Source organism: Lycorma delicatula, chromosome 1, assembly GCF_047948215.1.
Source record: "Lycorma delicatula isolate Av1 chromosome 1, ASM4794821v1, whole genome shotgun sequence".
Taxonomy (NCBI): domain Eukaryota; kingdom Metazoa; phylum Arthropoda; class Insecta; order Hemiptera; family Fulgoridae; genus Lycorma; species Lycorma delicatula.
In genome coordinates, this window is record NC_134455.1 from 134614437 (window position 1) to 134633685 (window position 19249).

The window sequence follows — 19249 nt, forward strand, 5'->3', positions numbered from 1 at the left end:
TGTTAGCCGTGTTGGGGAAAAACGCATGCCCCAAGATACGACCTGGTCCGTCGAGTCTCTCCGGATACCGCCCTAGTTTGGCGTTCGCAAAAGTGTTAATCCCGTATTTGTCCGAAAGGATGTCCTGTTCATAGTAATCGTAAGTGAAAATCAACTCTGTATGCTTCGACCACTCCGCAAACGCCAGTCTAGAAATTTCCAACTTTTCATGCGTAGCCCGTTGGTAGTGCCATTTCAGTTCCTGTTTCCTCCACGAGGTATTAGCAACCGCGTACGCCATTACATCTGCTACCCACATGTGGGCGAGTGCATGTACGCTTCGGTCTCTTCATTTACCTTTCCATCTACGCGAAGATGGTACGATTCTTGAAGCAGCTTCAGTGCATATTTAGTCGCTGATTAAGATCGAATTATCCGCCTTCAGATACCCATAGTCTAATAGAAATTGAATCGAATTGGTTTCCTTTGCGGCGAAAATGACCGTCGCAGTAGTAAATGTTATAAAAAAATTGATCATTATATCACCGTTTTCGTTCGAGGACTGAACGACTCGACTTGAACGCTTCATTTAAATACACCTCAAAACTTATCGCTAGAGGAAACGAGGTTATTAAATTAAGAAATGAAAACATGTTTTTTACAAATCAGTTTATTCTCTCTAAATGTAAGTTCATATTTTTATTATTTCCATTACAGATATAGTGTACAAACAGGTAAGCGTTAAGTTTTAAATATAAAAGCAATTTCAACTCCAGTCTATGTAAATCAGTGGCATAAATTGTGGCTATTCGAATCAATGATAGTACCCTCAGTCCTCCTGTTGTAGTACGACCGATAAAAGTTTTTGAACATCTCGTAAAACACGATTTGATCTTGAATATTTTCATATGGATAATAGATCGAATTCAAATACAAGCGAATGTTAAAAATAGAAATGGGGTCGAACTTTGACGCGTTTTGTAGCATCTCCCTTACTTCCGATATGGAATCCGATGATTACATAACGTGGTTTTTCTGCTTGTGTTGTTGTTTTCACAGTCTATATGGTATCCTTTCCAGTAGAAATTAAATTACTTTCCAGTAAAATGTTAGGTTTTTTATAGCCCTTAATCTTTACTGTTTCTTGAAAAACAAATTAGCCTAATATTTTCACCCTATACTAGAAAATTATAACTTTTTTTATTTAGAATTTTGGTTATATCTTTGTATTTTTTAAACAATTTTTAGATTTATTATCATATCACCTCTTTGGGATTTTTTTCTTTTTTTTTTGTCTTGAGTCATGTGACTGGTTTGATGCAGCTCTCCAAGATTCCCTATCTAGTACCAGTTGTTTCATTTCGGTATACCCCCTACATCCTACATCCCTAACAATTTGTTTTACATATTCCAAACGTTGCCTGCCTGCACAACTTTTCCCTTCTACCTGTCCCTCCAATATTAAAGCGACTATTTGAGGATGCCTTAATATGTGGCCTATAAGTGTGTCTCTTCTTTTAACTACATTTTTCCAAATACTTCTTCTTCATCAGTTTGCCGCAACACCTCTTCATTTGTCACTTTATCCACCCATCTGATTTTTAACATTCTCCTATAGCACCACGTTTCAAAAGCTTCTAATCTTTTCTTCTCAGATACTCCAATTGTCCAAGTTTCACTTCCATATAAAGCGACACTCCAAACATACACTTTCAAAAATCTTTTCCTGACATTTAAATTAATTTTTGATGTAAACAAATTATATTTCTTACTGAAGGCTCGTTTAGCTTGTGCTATTCAGCATTTTATATCGCTCCTGCTTCGTCCATCTTTAGTAATTCTACTTCCCAAATAAAAAATTCTTCTACCTCCATAATCTTTTCTCCTCCTATTTTCACATTCAGTGGTCCATCTTTGTTATTTCTACTACATTTCATTACTTTTTTTTTGTTCTTGTTTATTTTCAAGTGATAGTTCTTGTGTAGGACTTCATCTATGCCGTTCATTGTTTCTTCTAAATCCTTTTTACTCTCGGCTAGAATTACTATATCATCAGCAAATCGTAGCATCTTTATCTTTTCACCTTGTACTGTTACTCCGAATCAAATTATCCTTTAACATCATTAACTGTTAGTTCCATGTAAAGATTAAAAAGTAACGGAGATAGGGAACATCCTTGTCGGACTCCCTTTCTTATTACGGCTTCTTTCTTATAAATATTTCTTTTAGTTTTGGCCACAGTATTGTTTATTGTATTCATTTTGTGGTTATTTTTCATATTAAATTTAAATTTTTTGTGCCAATTTTTCATTATCTCTTTGCATAAATAAGACAGCTCTTTGAGTGTGGTTACATAATTGTTTTAATTAATAACATTTATAAAACATAAATAAAAGACCATTATCCACATACCATAAATACTAATTCCTCTGTTAGTCCTCTTAAAATGTTCTTTTTTTATAATTAATCAAATACTACAACAGAAAAAATAAATAAAGTTGGCACATATTTAACTTGTTTTTATACTTACAACTTAACAGACTTGATTGATAATTACTATTATAGTACCATGGTTTAACTCATTTTTACTTCCTTATATGAAGTAAAGGATGTATTGTGATTGCAAGCAATTTTGGTTTTCAGATTTCAACAGAAATATCCATTTTGACCATCCGTGAATTCATTTTGACTAGTTTTGATGTGACATCTGTGTGTACATATGTATGTATGTACATATGTATGCATAGCTCAAAAACAATTACGTGTAGGATGTTGAAAATTTTGGATTTAGGACTGTTGTAACTTGTATATATGCACCTCCCCCTTTAATTGCAATTAGCCGGACGAAAAGTGTCCAAAAAATACTTATTTTCATCGCTTCCAGAGTTATAGCCAAATAAAATTTTAATTAATGAAATATTTGGATTTTACAAGGGGAACGCATGTTGGTTCAAATCTAACTTCATCTCCTTTTTTTACTTTTTTTTAAGTTACATGTATTGATTTATTAATACTTGTAATTAATTATTAACCTCAGATTATAAAAAAATTACAATAAGTAATAATTCAATAATAACAATTAAAAAACAGAAATGAAAAATTATCAGAAGTTATTAATGAAATAAAATATGTACTTTTCATTTTTTTTAAATTTGTGTATGTAATTTAATAGATGTACAAGGATATCATGTGGTGCCTACATCAGATTCTTTTCCCTAATTTTATATTATATACTATCGTAAATGTAGACAATTTTTTAATTGTGTGTGTTTAAATAAATTAATTACATATATATATATATTCAAACACAATTAAATTTTTTGTAGCCCATATTACCTCTGTATGCAAAATCTAGCTAATTATACCTAACGGTGATCCCAGAAAGAAAAAAAATTATGTAATATAAACTTATTCAGCCAGTCGACAAAGTACAGAATTAAAGAACAATTTTACTTTCTTTTTTTTTTTCATTTTTAAGGCACTTTCGGGCCTAAGCCCATCTTCAGTAATTTTTAATTTTTTTCTTTTTACAGTTACATATTAAAATACATGATAAAATTTTTAGAACAAATATTTTTTCAGTAATAAAAGAAGTTTAAAAAAATTTGAAACGTATTATTTAAAATCTTTAACATGCTGTCAATATATCAATACAGTACTATACTCTGTACTCTAGAGTATTGACACTGTATTGACATATTGACAGCATGTTAAAGATTTTAAATAATATAACATTTTTAATTTTTAAAAAAATTATTGACTGATAAAATATTTATTCTAAAAATTGTAACGTATCATATATTTTAATAGTAAATGTAAAAAGAAAAAAAAGAAAAAATGACTGAAGATGAGCTTAGGCTTGAAAGCGCTTCGAAAATGAAAAAAAAAGAAGTAAGGTAAGGGTGTTTTTTAATTCTGTACTTTATGGAGTGGCTGAATATGTTTATATTTTATAATTAGATAAATAATTTTTTTTACCCTACATGGTAAAATAGTAATAACATCTCTTCTTTCATTGGAAAGTTCTGGGTTTGAATTACAGTCTGGCATAGCAATTTCTCTCACGAAACAAAATTTATTTATCAAAACCTGGATATAGACTTGTTGTTAGAGAGAAAAAAGTAGCTCATTTAACAGTCTCAATAAAAAAAACTTTTAAAATCATAAACTTTATTTCAAAAACAATTTAAAAATTACTAGTGTACAATTATCTAAACTACGCAATATCTATACTAGTTGCACTATATTTTTGCCATTTGTTGAAACGTAACTTGCTTCATAAGTATAACAGATTTTTCAATTGGTATATAGTTTAGAATGTTAAATCTTTTTTTTTTTTGAGGGGTGAAAAATGCTTTTGCATTATCATTGCTCAGACATGATGTATTTGTTTTACAAAACTAAATATTAAAAATTTACTATTAAAAATTAATTAAAAACAAAAATAAATCTTAAAAAACAGTTAAAATATATCTTAAAATGAAAAGTTAATATAATAAAATTACCATCTCCTTTCCATAAAATAGCATAAATAGTGTAAACCAGTAATTTAAATATTTGAATATGAATGGATGGCCCTAAGAAATCGTAAAACATAAGATAACAATATTTCATTATCCCATAAAATTATTCATATGTTAGCCCCTAGGTTAAACTTGCAATGTAATGCTTCGTACAGATACAATCCCATAAGGATATGGTGCACTGTTAGTAGACAGTCACAGCAATCACATCCGTTTGCATCACCAATGTCACCAAATATTCATGAGTGAGCGTAGTGTCCACTATTCATTAATGGCAAATAATAACCTCCTCTCAATGGTTATTTCTGCATGAAAAGCTCCACAGTGATGTAATGTTCTTAATTGGGTGAAGTTTATTGTTTATGGTAGCATTCTACTCCTTTTGCCAGTCATCATGAACTAACTACCCTATTCAGGAAACAGACAAGATCGTTAGAAGCAACACAGTTGGTAATAGTAGGCTGTAAATAAGCCTCTTTTGTCACACTGGCTGCATGCACATTGCCTGAAATTTCTATATGGGTAATTAATCTGGTGTAAAATTATATAAAGTTATATAAACAATTTTCTTTGATGCTTATTGCAATTTGTTTAATTAATTGAAACTTCCCTCTCTGCCAAAGTTGTTCTCATATTTATGTCAGTATAAAACTTACATATTTTGTTAATGTTAGTACCAATATGTTTTATTCTTTATCTGTACAATTAATATTAAAGGAAATTTTTAAACTGCAAAAATATAAACATTTAAAGAAATGGTACTTTTGAAAAGTCTTTTTCAACTTTCAAAACTTTAAAACTATTAGCAGTAACCTTATTTTTTTTTATTTAATGAATTTTTGAAAAATTTAATTTATAAAATCCATTTTACAGAAGAGTATACAACAAATGAATTGATTTCATTAAAAAAAAAGAACACAACAAAAAACAGGATGTATTTTGATACAAATTGCATACACTTTATGTAACTGAAATAGAATTTAATTTTTTTTTACTCGTAATATATATGTCTATTAAAAATTTTATCTCAATTGTAATAATAAGTGTTTCAAATGCAGGTGGTAAGTTTTTTAATGTGTATATTTTGATTTATCTTATAATTAAAACTTTTATATTATACTCACAAATATTTTTAAATTATAATCTTATGTTAAATAAATCTTTCTGTGTATGGAATACAAGGTATACAATTTATCCATGATTTATCTTCATTAAAACTTATTGCAGCATTGAGACATGGATTTTTTTCACTCAAATGTTATATTTCAATTAAATAGCTTTCTTTTGATCATTTAAGGAGAAAGATAAATTAAAAATGAATTTTCTAACCATAATGAAAAATTACCCACCACTTATATTAAGAGAATAATATTTATTTATAATGTGATTTATAAAAAAAAACTTAGTAAAATGCAAATATTATTTAATTGAATTTGTAAAAAGTAATATATTGAGAAATAATGTTTTCTAGATTTTAATTTTCATAATAATTCTGTTTCATACATAGGGGTTAAAAACAATCAAATGTAATAGATTCAAGTAACATAAAGTTAATAATTCAATTTTACTGGATAAATGTACTGTATTAATTTGTTGGCAGGATTATGGTGAAGGAGCAGTATTTGATGAAAGACCATCTCAGTTTTGAGAAAAAAAAACACTGTGACATGTACTTAAATAATATAGATAACAACAATCATGATTGCTTAAAGAACAGATTCATTCATAATGGTGAAAAAAAATTTGTGTGTAAAATATGTCAGAAGTCTTATAGTCTCATAAATCTACTTTAAAATCACATATTTCCACCATTCATATTGGTGAAAAAAAATTCACATGTAATTTATGTCAGAAATCTTTTAATCGCAGATTTTATTTAAAAATACATAACTCCATTCATACTAGTGAAAAAAAATTCACGTGCAATTTCTGTCAGAAATCTTTTAATCAGAAATGTAATTTAATAACACATATCTCCATTCATACTGGTGAAAAAAAATTTACATGCAATTTCTGTCAGAAATCTTTTAATCATGGATCTACTTTAAAACAACATCTCTCCATTCATACTGGTGAAAAGAGATTCACATGTATTTGTTGCCAGAAGGCTTTTAGAATCAGTAATAATTTAAATAAATATATTTGTGTTGATACTGGTGAGAAAAAATTCACATGTAATTATTGTGAGAAGTCCTTAAAACGAGTCATATCCACTCGTTTTTCACACTGTTGAAAAAAATTCACATTTAATCTTTTGTCGTAAATCTTTTAATCAGAGATCAACTTTAAAGACAGATATCTCTATTCACTCTGGTGAAAAGAAATTCACCAGTGTGAATGAAATGTTTGTCAAAAGTCTTTTGTTGTAAGTTTGTACTGGTGAAAAAAAAACTTACGTGTAGTATTTGTCAGAAATCTTTTACTCACAGTTATACTTTGAAGATGCACTTTCAAAGTGTTTTGTGTGTGAAGAAAGGCAAACTTTCCATTCATACTGTTAAAAAAAACATTCAGATGTAAGATAAAGTAATGTAAATTTTTGTCTGAATTCATTATTATAGATTTAACTTGAAGAAACTTTTTTATTCTACCAATTTGAAAAATTAACGTTTTCAGTTGAGTTTTTATTTTGAAATGACACTTTGGATTACATCAGTACATGAAAAGTCACTTTGGGTAATTTTTATTCAAACTTTTAACTGAATAACAAACAAACAAAAACAAACTTGAATTAATTAAGAGCTGTAATATTCTTATCAGAAGCATTTTCCAAAAAAAAACATATGTATTTAACCCATATTATTTTTATGTGATGTTAAATTTATGTTATATTACTTTTTTTAGATTTTTTTTATTTCCATTTTGTTTAATTGTTTAATATTAATAAATTGAATTATATTTATTTTTATAACCTCTTTGAGGTTTTTTAGTTTAACTATTCATTGTTATGAAGTATATGTGTATATAAAAATGATGGAAATTAGTCTGATTTCTGAAAAGGTATCTGAATGTGAGGTTGTAACTTTATACACATTCCAAATCAATGTCTATTCTGTTTTAAATTGTTTTTCTAAGAATTCATTTTAATAGAAAAATATGTATCATTTATAGACAGAAAAACTGGAAGCATTTTTTATATATACTTACAACTGTTCTTTATAAAAAAGAGATTGCAGATAACTTATATTAAAATATGGAATGTTTAGTTTCAGGCTATCCCAATAATTATTTCAGCAATAGTGGGGGTTTAAAATATCTGTCATGTCATCTACAGAAAGTGCAAAAAAAAATTTTTTTAACAGACAATATTATACTATTAGGTAAATTATTTTATATAAACTTAATTTTAATTTATTCCGTATTTCTTCTTTATTGAAGCCAATAAATTTAGTTAAAAAACAAAATGTTTTTGTAAGGAAAAACAATGTGTAAAAATAAAATGTATACAGACGTTTTAGTAATACAGCAGAAGTGTATGATAGAGTACTGGTTTAGAATAACTAAAAATTGAATCAATTGTTATCAAATATTGTGGATTGTATATAAATATTTGTTATATACATAGACAAATTATTGTAATAACAAAAATGTGTTGTAAGAACATTATTGTTGATTCATTGTAGTCGTAAAATCAAAGAGCATAATTTTATACAATAAACATAAGGCAAAATAAATACTTGTGTTGTAATAAATTTTAAGTGTACTTTTTGTTAGTATTAATATTTTAAATATCTATATTAGATGTTGGCATTATGAAGTATTTATTATCATCAATATTAAAGATAATTATAGAAGTATGGTCCTTGTATTCATGTAAACTACTGAATAAAATATTAAGCTTACAGGTTGCTAAAAACAAGTATTTTATTGTTCTAAATAATAGCTAGTTATTGCCTTAGACTCTTAATGTTTATAGATGCTACTACATTTAATTGTGTATCTTCATTAAACACGATTCTAAGAATGGGCTTATTGCTTCCAAACTGTGTTGCAAGGTATATTCACTAAACTGTAATGCAGAGTAATCGTGTTATAAAATGTAGTAAAAGGATCAGCACCTGCACCAGATTTTAATATTTATGAGGAGTTAGGTTATCACCAGCCTAGCAGCATTCTGCCAAATTGTAGTGCCAGTTCAGCCTGAAGGCTAGTGATTGTGATATATCTTGAATGCCAAACATTTCTGATATGAAAGAAGGATTTCCTCTAGTTACAGAAAACTTTGTGGAGCTATTTAAAAAAAAAAAATTATTACAATTAGTAAACCTTGCTTGTTTGGGGTTACAATAACTTGCGAGACTATGTGAAATCTGACCATAAGAGTTCTCATATACAATTGACCGCACTCAGCTTCTCCTCTGGAAGAACAAATGTTGGTGATGGTGAGTTCTCCATTACCTTCCTAACAGAAATGGCGCATAACGCGCTGTCCCCACCTCTCACCAAATTGTAAAATACCTTATATTTACCGCGAGTGGTTTTATCCTTGCTCCTCCCCATAATTACTGATTCTTTTATGATATCATCCGGCAAAATTTCTGAAACCTGTGCAGCCACTCACACAGATCCCTACCGACACTCAATGTTTCTAAACAGGTAAGTATCACCCTCAACCTGTCCAGTATTGGCCACCTCTTGCCAGCCAGCTCAATCAATTCATCTGACAATTGCTCGTCCAGGATATTCTCTATATCACATGGTTCATCTGTTTGGGTTGTCTGCATTATCTGTTTTAATGGCACTGAAATTTCTAGCAACACTTGTAGTCCTCTACAAATATCCTGTAATTCCATTTCATGGGTATTAATAAAATTAGTCAATCCAGTGTGTGGTTCTGTCATAGACTGTATTGTGCAAGTCACAATCGATTAGTCAAATCCTTGAGGTTTCCAGGTAGAGTATCCTCCTCCTCAGTCAACCATTACTTCAGCCTATTCCGTCTTTTGTCTTTCTTACTTGTTTTAGATATATCTGGCCCAGCCGCAGCAGTTGATTCGCCTTCTTCCATTACGAATTTTGCCCCTCATTGCTTCCAGTGAGATTGAAAAAATTTTATTTGTATCACCAGAGTGTTTAGTGCTCAATTATGTGTTCTCTGATACCCCACACGATGGGTATCAAAGGATTTAAAAAATGAGGGACGTTTTTTTTTTTTTAGGTAGTAGGTAAAATGTAAAAAGCTGAAAATGGTTAAAAAAATTGGGAGTTGAGGAATATATCCCCCAATCGATTAAGAAAATTTTTTTTTTTTAATCAGGCTCAGGGTCAGGGATTTGTAAAGACCCGGATCGAATAGATCCCGGGGGGTTTGGGATGAAAGGGGAAGTAAATATCAAGAGAAAGGTGTTCCCCTTATAATTCCGTTTGAGAGAAGATTTTACACTAACCTGGGTAGAATACGAAAAATTTCTTAAGTCATTGTTTATTAGTACTGCCTTCTTATCTAGACTTGCAGTGCAACAGCTCAATCAATTATTGACTGTATTACTTATAGTAATAAGGTCGAGTCCATAATCCAAAAAACTCACCAATCGCTTAAATACATCCGTAAATATTTAATCCACAATTTTTAATCGCACAAATCAAAAAATACCGAAAAAACGTCCAAAATAACAAAAATTGAAGAGCAAACTAACAGGACGTCCACAACGTATAAGACTTCTAACTCAACTGGTTAGTACTAACTAAACTAACGTAATTTCACAACTTGCATACTACAAATCTCCTTGTACGGTCGGCAGACTGATATAGCCGCGAGACTTTACGCACCAGGTACCGAGTCGACCAGGCGATCGAGTTTGAGATCCAATCAGACTGAGTTGCTTTTTAACACTTTAAATATTGTTAGTTTATTTAATTTTACCGCTCACCTCTGACGTCACAACATAGCAGATGATTACAACAACATTTTTTTTTGGGGTGGGAGTGCGATTTTACAAAACTTTTTTTGCAAAAATTATTATTTTTTAATTGTTAACAATTATACCTAAGAAAAATATTACCTTAATGAGGCAAAATCTCGAGTTACTGAGGAGTCATCTTGTCTACAGCCTTGCCCCGTTCACCTTTTAAGTTGAAAATTTAATATCATCAATGCCCCATATGTAGCAGTAATTTGGCTGCTAAAGCTGCATAAGTTAGGGTTGTGGAGATACCAACCCACAAAGTCTTAAGTAAGACTCCTTGTTGAGAAGATGAGATTCTGAATCTAAGAAATACTATAAATGATACAGAATTAGCTAATATGCACAAAAACAAAAGTAGTGGTATTCCACATAAAACTGAGAAATTTGTTAAAAAGTACCAGAAATAAACCCACAATACATAAAATATATCTATTACATAAACACTAAACAATTTTAACTGAATAAACAGATTGCAACACAAAAATAAAATATATTAAATTAAAGATGCACAAAATGGTAGATACAATATGCTAAAATATAATATAGTACATATAAAATTATTGATGAATTTTTTCATTTATTAAGCAATCTAGTGATTTTAACTTTCTAAACTGTAACTAACTGAAAATCATGATATGCTAATGTAAAATAATGTGTGATGTAAATGTGTAATGGTAGAATAACATGTTATGTTCACAAATACGTGTCATACATTAAACTCTAAAGAGAAAGCAGAACAATCACCGTTATCTTACAGTTTAAAAATAAACATTTCTATTTACAATTATTCTTAACATTTGAATAAAAAGATAACAAAGCATGTCTGTCCTATTCATGATAGCATCCATGGAGGTTGATGATTCTAGTGTCTGGATCCTCTCTGAGAAATTAAAAGATATGAAATAAATAGTTAAAACACGATACTCCAATCCACATCACTGACAAAAATATTAAATTTTTCCCTTAAGTCAGGACAGTTTTCAGGACTTTCAGAAGCTTTTGAAATAACATTCTGTGTGCTAGATTACATATACAACATAAAACTGCATAATATACAGTCAATGAGAATGGGTTGAAGGCATTATAAAGGAGTTACCCAAAGAACATATCAGAGCATTATCAAATGATATGAGGAATGTCCCAAACATAGATGGCAAAGGAACACTGTTCTCCAAGAACTGTGTTGCAATTTTACATTGAACACTTCCACAGAATAAACTAATAAGAATTGAGAATTTACTCAGCAAAAATTATTGTTTCCAGGGACAGTGACAAATAAGTTCTTCAAAGTGTATTACAATTCTTGTAACATCTTAATGATTGTCTAACTACAAAGTTACCTACTAGTCGAATAAATATGAAGAAGCGTGTTAAGTTTGAAGACCAATAACATTTTTTCTTTCCATAAATGAAATGTTTTAGGTACATGATTTAGATACAAAATAGTAGCTATGTAATATTAAAAACAGATATCTTACAAATTCTTCAAGTTTTACATCAAACTTTTCTGATTTAACTGAAGGAATTAACAAATTCCCAGGAGCCAATGAAGCACTGTTCTCTATATGAAGTAGATCTTTTTCTGTTGGGGAAGAGTACAATTCATTAATATCCTTCAAAATAAAACATTAGCGTATCCTCCTCCTCCTTCCCTTATGTTAACGTTAAACCTTCCCATACACTGGAGAAAATTGAAGTATGTTGTTGTAGCAGGTTACCTATAAGTTAGAGTACAAACATTCATCTCCAACCCAAGGCAATGTTTCCAGTATCAAATATATGGACATACTAAAACTTCTTGCTCAAATACCACAGTATGTGCTCGATGTGCAAAAGGCCAAAAGATACTTAATGTGCAAAAGATATTTACTGTCAGCAGGGAAAAATGTATTAACTGTGGGGGGACCACATTCAGCTCGTTCACAAGATTGCCCAACTTTTAAAGAAGAAGTGATTTTCAAAATTTGTGCCAAGCAGAAGCTATCCTTTCCGGCTGCACAAAGAGAATACAAAAAGGTGCTGAACTCACAGAACCTTGTTAAAACAGATGTCTCTTTTGCTACCACTACATCAAACCAAGCCCCTGCAGATTTTGAGTATTAAACAGAGTGGATCCTACAGTGAAATAAAACAGCTTGTTCAGATATTGTCCAATCAAGTTGCCTCGCTCACAGCAATTATTTCAGTGCTAAGTAAGAGTACAAGGAAGAAGCAAGGTATTATTAGTTAAAAAAACCAACAGTGGTTTACCGAAAACCACTTTAATCTTTACACTGCAAAATATAATTGCACTACCTATGCAGCACACAAGACCCCTTTAAATGGATCTAACAAAACAGAGTGGATCCTACAGTGAAATAAAACAGCTTGTTCAGATATTGTCCAATCAAGTTGCCTCGCTCACAGCAATTATTTCAGTGCTAAGTAAGAGTACAAGGAAGAAGCAAGGTATTATTAGTTAAAAAAACCAACAGTGGTTTACCGAAAACCACTTTAATCTTTACACTGCAAAATATAATTGCACTACCTATGCAGCACACAAGACCCCTTTAAATGGATCTAACAAAAATCATCTGGTATGGTATTTATGTCCTTGCAGGCTTCCAAATCCCCACCACCATCTTGAGTTTTATTTGAGGATATGGTGGAGGTTGCAGTGCCTGAAGAAGCAAAAAGCACTTCCTAAAAGTAATAAACACAAAAGAAAATCCAGATAGTATTCAAACAATAATCTGCATGTAAAAATTTAATATAAATAAAAAAAAAAGTATTTACAATGGCTGCAAATATTATTCATTGGGAGTGTTTGCAGTCTCCATTCTTGTCATGAGGTTATTGAAATCCTGCTACAGGAAGAAAATCCTTTAATACTGTGTCTCCAGAAGACTCACTTCTGTTCCCAGGACAATGGGTTCTTTTGCGGATATGTCTGCAAAATTAGCAGCCATCAAACTGATGGGATAGCGCGTGAAGGTGTAGCTATTTTCCTGAAGGAAATTGTTATAGCTGCCTGTATTCCACTAGCTACAAACATCCCTGCAGTTTCTGTGAAGATATTAGCGCCATTCTAAATTAATATCTGCAACTTATACCTTCCTTCAAATTTTGAAATCGGTGAACATGATCTTACCAGTTTGTTTTCAGAGATTCCATTGCCCTGCCCAATAATTGCTGATTTCAATGCCCATAACTATTAATGGGATTCAGCATCATCTTCTTCCCAAGGCACTATAGTTGATGGACTGAGGCTGAGCTTAGATCTCTGCTAATTGAACTATGGATCGTACACACTTGTATCATCTTCACAGATATATCTTCGTCCATTGATCTGTCTTTGTGTTCAACATTCCTACTCCCATGTCTTACCTGGTTTGTCTTTGAAAATTTCTTTGGAATCGATCGTAGACTGGTTATTATCTTGGTCAGTAATAATGATTTATCTCAGCGTCTGCCATGCAGGTGGGTGGTTCAGAAAGAGGACTGGATCGGTTATAAATAAGGATTCCTTCGGCCAGTATGACAGAATCGTAGCATGATCCACCAACTTGCACACCAAATTCTCAATAGGACGAATGAATTCATGCCTTTAATATCTGCAAAGCCAAGGCAGAATGCTGTTCCTTGGTGGGATGAAAACAGCAGGTGTGAACTAAGGGATCAGCACACGGCTTTTTCAATGGAAGACTTACTACTGAATATCTCTGCACCTTCCACAATGCGAGGGCTGTTTGCCATCAATTGTTTTGGTGTGCTAAATGAAAATCTTGGCTGAATTTGGAGAAAGGTTCGAGCCATGTCTGGGATCATTACAATCACCACCATGTGTGGATCAGTACAGTCACTGCAGCTGGCTGGACAGGAAAGCAGCAGAATCCTTGTCACTGTGCAAGTTGGTGTGGTGAACACATTTGCTAGGTCGTTTAGGGCAGTTTCACTTGAATCATTGTACTGTCCCAATTTTGTGAGTTATAAGTTGCTGGTAGAAATTATCCTGCTTGTGATTGGAGACTCGTAAAACAATTGAACATACCCTTTTCTTATAATCAGCTAAGGTATGCCTTGAATAATCCTCATGACACTTTACCTGGTAATAATAATATCAGGCTTCACTATGTTTTCACACCTACTAGATATTGAACTATGACGTCTCTTGTGTACCTGTAATAGAATATTCTCCAACCAGGTGTTTCCAGATTCTTGCTCAGAAGCACTGGTAATAATCAACAGTGCTTCTGTGCAAGAATCTATGTACTGAAATCTGGTAAAGATAAATCATGCCCCACAAATTATCATGCTATCTCATTGATCAGTAACCTGTGCAAGGTAATGAAACGAACAGTGAACCTCATCTAGTATGGTTCCTTGAGAGAAACACTCTTAACTGTCCCAGAACAATGCAGTTTCCACAAAGGGAGATCACGTAGTTATCCTGGAAGGTGTTATTCAAAATGGCTTTGTACTTTGCCAATGCCTGGTTGCTGTATTTTCGATTTGAAAAACGCATATGATATGGCATGGAGGAGAGGAATCCTAAATAAACTTCATGAATGGAGTATACAAGGAAATCTTGCTTTTATCAGGGTTTCCTCAGTAGTCAGTCCTTTTGAGTTAGAGTTGAAACAGTAGTACCTGAAAGTTTCACAGGGAAAGTACTTTAAGGAAATGTGTTAAATGTTACTTTGTTTGCTGTAGCCATAAATAATATAACAAACTGTGTGAAAAACCATTATGTGTTCTTTATTTGTAGATTATTTTTCTATTTATGCAGCATGTAGAATATTAGTTATTGGTGAGAGGCTGCTTCAAACAAAATAACCTTTTTAGTGGTGTACATCAACTGGATTCACATATTTTCAAAGTGCATTTGCTGTTTTTGCTTGAGGGAACATATTGATCCTCAAGTGTTTTTTTACAGTGAACCCAATGAAGCATGCATACAGATTAGATTTCTAGGATTTTGTAGTTTGACAACTATTCATACTAGTGAAAAAAATTCACATGTAATTATTGTCATACATTTTTTGGACAGGAATGTTTTTTAAAGTCACCTGCGTATTCATACTGATGAGTGATATTTCACATATAATGTTTGTAAAAAGTGTTTTAGACATGAATCTTCTTTAAGGAGTCACCTGCTCATTCATACAGATGAGAAACAATTCACATGCAATTTCTGTCAGAAATCTTTTATTTAGAGATCTATTTTAAGAAGATTATCTCCATTCATACTGGAGAAAAAATATTCACATGTAATATTTGTATAAAGTATTTTAGATAGAAATATAATTTAATGAACAACCTGTTTATTCATAACTGATGAGAAAAATTCACACGTAATTATTGTCAAAAGTCTTTTCGTCTGAAATCTAATTTAAACAGACATATCTTCATTCATACTTGAAAAAATTCACGCGCATTTCCTGAGGCTTTTATAATGAGACCTAATTTAAAAAAACATATTGCCATTCATACTGGTGAAAAGAAGTTCACATGCAATTATTGTAAAGTCTTTTAGAGAGAAATGCCATTTAAAGACACCTTCATATTCATACTGATGAGAAAAGTGTCACATGTATTATTTGTAAAAAGTGTTTTAGATAGAAATCTACTTTTACTGGAGATGTAATTTAAATTGCATATCTCCATTCATACTTGTGAAAAAGATTTACATGTAATTATTGCCAGAAGTATTTTAGACAAAAATCTAGTCACCTTATATATTGAAAAATTTACATGTAATTTATTTTTATCATGAATCTTTCAATCATTGAAAAGGAATTCACCGGTGAAAAGGAATTCAAATGTAATTTTTGTCAAAAATCTTTTGCTATAGGATATACTTTGAAGATACATTATGAAATATATGTATAAATAAAAATGATGGAAATTAGTCTGATTTCTGAAAAGGTACGCGAGTATGAAATTATAACTTATATATATTAGTAAAAAAAAAATATATATATATATATTCCAAATCTATTCTAAGTTAATTTATTAAGAATTCATTTAAATACGAGGGCTGTTTTATTTCAATTCCCGATGGGCTAAAAAAAAAAGAAACACTGACATAACAAAATTACTTTATTACTAAAAGTTGAATAGTATCTTACTTATTTTTCTACATAATCGCCAAAACGATTGAAGAATTTGTCATATGAGACCAGCTTTCCGTTGCCCTCTTCAAAGAAGTTTGCCACCAGTGAGGTAAGAAACATCTTGACAGCCTTCTGAAGTTTTTAATTGGTGGTGAAGTGTTTTTTGCCCAACCATGCCTTCAATTCTTGAAAGAGGTGAAAATCGTTTAGTGCTAGGTCAGGAATAAATAGTATTTCCTGAGGCTTTTATAATGAGACCTAATTTAAAAAAACATATTGCCATTCATACTGGTGAAAAGAAGTTCACATGCAATTATTGTAAAGTCTTTTAGAGAGAAATGCCATTTAAAGACACCTTCATATTCATACTGATGAGAAAAGTGTCACATGTATTATTTGTAAAAAGTGTTTTAGATAGAAATCTACTTTTACTGGAGATGTAATTTAAATTGCATATCTCCATTCATACTTGTGAAAAAGATTTACATGTAATTATTGCCAGAAGTATTTTAGACAAAAATCTAGTCACCTTATATATTGAAAAATTTACATGTAATTTATTTTTATCATGAATCTTTCAATCATTGAAAAGGAATTCACCGGTGAAAAGGAATTCAAATGTAATTTTTGTCAAAAATCTTTTGCTATAGGATATACTTTGAAGATACATTATGAAATATATGTATAAATAAAAATGATGGAAATTAGTCTGATTTCTGAAAAGGTACGCGAGTATGAAATTATAACTTATATATATTAGTAAAAAAAAAATATATATATATATATTCCAAATCTATTCTAAGTTAATTTATTAAGAATTCATTTAAATACGAGGGCTGTTTTATTTCAATTCCCGATGGGCTAAAAAAAAAAGAAACACTGACATAACAAAATTACTTTATTACTAAAAGTTGAATAGTATCTTACTTATTTTTCTACATAATCGCCAAAACGATTGAAGAATTTGTCATATGAGACCAGCTTTCCGTTGCCCTCTTCAAAGAAGTTTGCCACCAGTGAGGTAAGAAACATCTTGACAGCCTTCTGAAGTTTTTAATTGGTGGTGAAGTGTTTTTTGCCCAACCATGCCTTCAATTCTTGAAAGAGGTGAAAATCGTTTAGTGCTAGGTCAGGAATAAATAGTAGATGGTCGAAATCTTCCCACATGAATTGTTTGAGAAGGTCTTTGATCACGTTGGCGCAGTGCAGTCTTGCATTGTCGTGGATCAAAACCACACCAAACAAAAGCATGTCTCTTCATTTGTTTTGGATCGCCTGCAGGAGGCGAGGTAAAGGTTCACAATAAACTTTGTTTGTTATTGTTGTCCTCTGCTCCATAATGTCCACCAACAAGACACGTCCCAAAAAACTATAATCATTGTTTTCCTGTTGCTCAGTATCTTTTTAAACTTTTCTGCTTGTTTGTAGAAGTGTGCATGCTAGACTGTTCTATGGTTTTTGGACTGTCATACTGGATCCAAGTAACGAAAAAACTCTTCCTCCTTATTATTGTAATTTTGAGAAATATTAAGGCTGATGCTATTCTTTACATTTTATGATCGTCACTCAACATTTTTGGGGCCCAACATGCACACAGTTTCCAGTATCCTAGGTCTTTAGTTCACTTATCATAAACCTCTGTTTGTCGCAAACAAAATCATCAACATGCTCAATCAGGTGTCTAGTAGCAACAGACTTGCGTCCTTGCCCACCTTCATCCTGGACATCCATTTGCCCTTTAAATTTTCTACACCATTCATGTACACCACCATCACATACCAAAGTTTTCACCATACACTAGGCTCATTCTGTGATGGATTTAAGCAGCGCTACATCCTTCTGCTTGCAGAATATGTATCACAGAAGTGTGATACATAATTTCTGTGAGCAAAGTCACACTTTGCTCACAGATTTTTATTGGATGCTAAAGAGAGATTCCAGATGACAAAAACAAATGGAAAACAACACCTACCACATTTTAATGTATGCATGTAAATTCTTATATTTCCTTCAGTTGTGCCTGCGCATGATAGAAAAACAGTGGAGAAAATCTATTTACATATTTGAATTCATTGTGACTAATTCTATTAGAACCACATATTTTGTTCCTTGTACAAAAAAAAAGTTTAATTTTGTTCCTCAGTGTTATTTGTACATTATGGTGTAAAAATTATCATATTGAAAACAAGTACAGTATCAGGAAAATCCAAGTTGTAACTTTTCAATGGTAAACCTTTTTACTATTAGTTAATCAAAAATTAAATAATTAAAACTTGTTTTTGTAAATAAAACAAATGTAGTACTATAATAAACTGTTTGGTGGCTAAGATGTGGTTTATAAAATAAAATAGTGGTCTTCATCTTAATTGTTACTTTATTTGGAACAGAATAACATTTTCACTTTATTTACTATTAAACAAAATTTTGTTCAACAGTTTAAGGATGGATTGTACTGGAAAAACTTATTCCCTATTACCAATGCCACCAAAAATATGTCTATGTCTACTCTCTTTTTCCTGTTTAGCCTCCGGTAACTACCGTTTAGATAATTCTTCTGAGGATGATATGTATGAATGTAAATGAAGTGTAGTCTTGTACATTCTCAGTTCGACCATTCCTGAGATGTGTGGTTAATTGAAACCCAACCACCAAAGAACACGGGTATCCACGATCTAGTATTCTATGTCTACTAGAAATATTATTAATTTTCTAAGAAAATGATGTTACTCTCTCAAATTTCAATTTT

The 19249-nt window shown here is 31.2% G+C and overlaps 1 protein-coding gene across 1 annotated transcript in view; it reads left to right on the top strand.

The window, feature by feature from the left end:
- The window catches only part of LOC142317647 (uncharacterized), a 134286-nt gene that overhangs the window by 52712 nt on the left and 62325 nt on the right, over positions 1-19249 (top strand). The window contains exons 7-8 of the mRNA XM_075354202.1: positions 6277-6730; positions 8419-8497. Coding sequence (XP_075210317.1) covers positions 6277-6730; positions 8419-8497 — 533 coding nt within the window. The remainder of the gene's footprint in view (positions 1-6276; positions 6731-8418; positions 8498-19249) is intronic.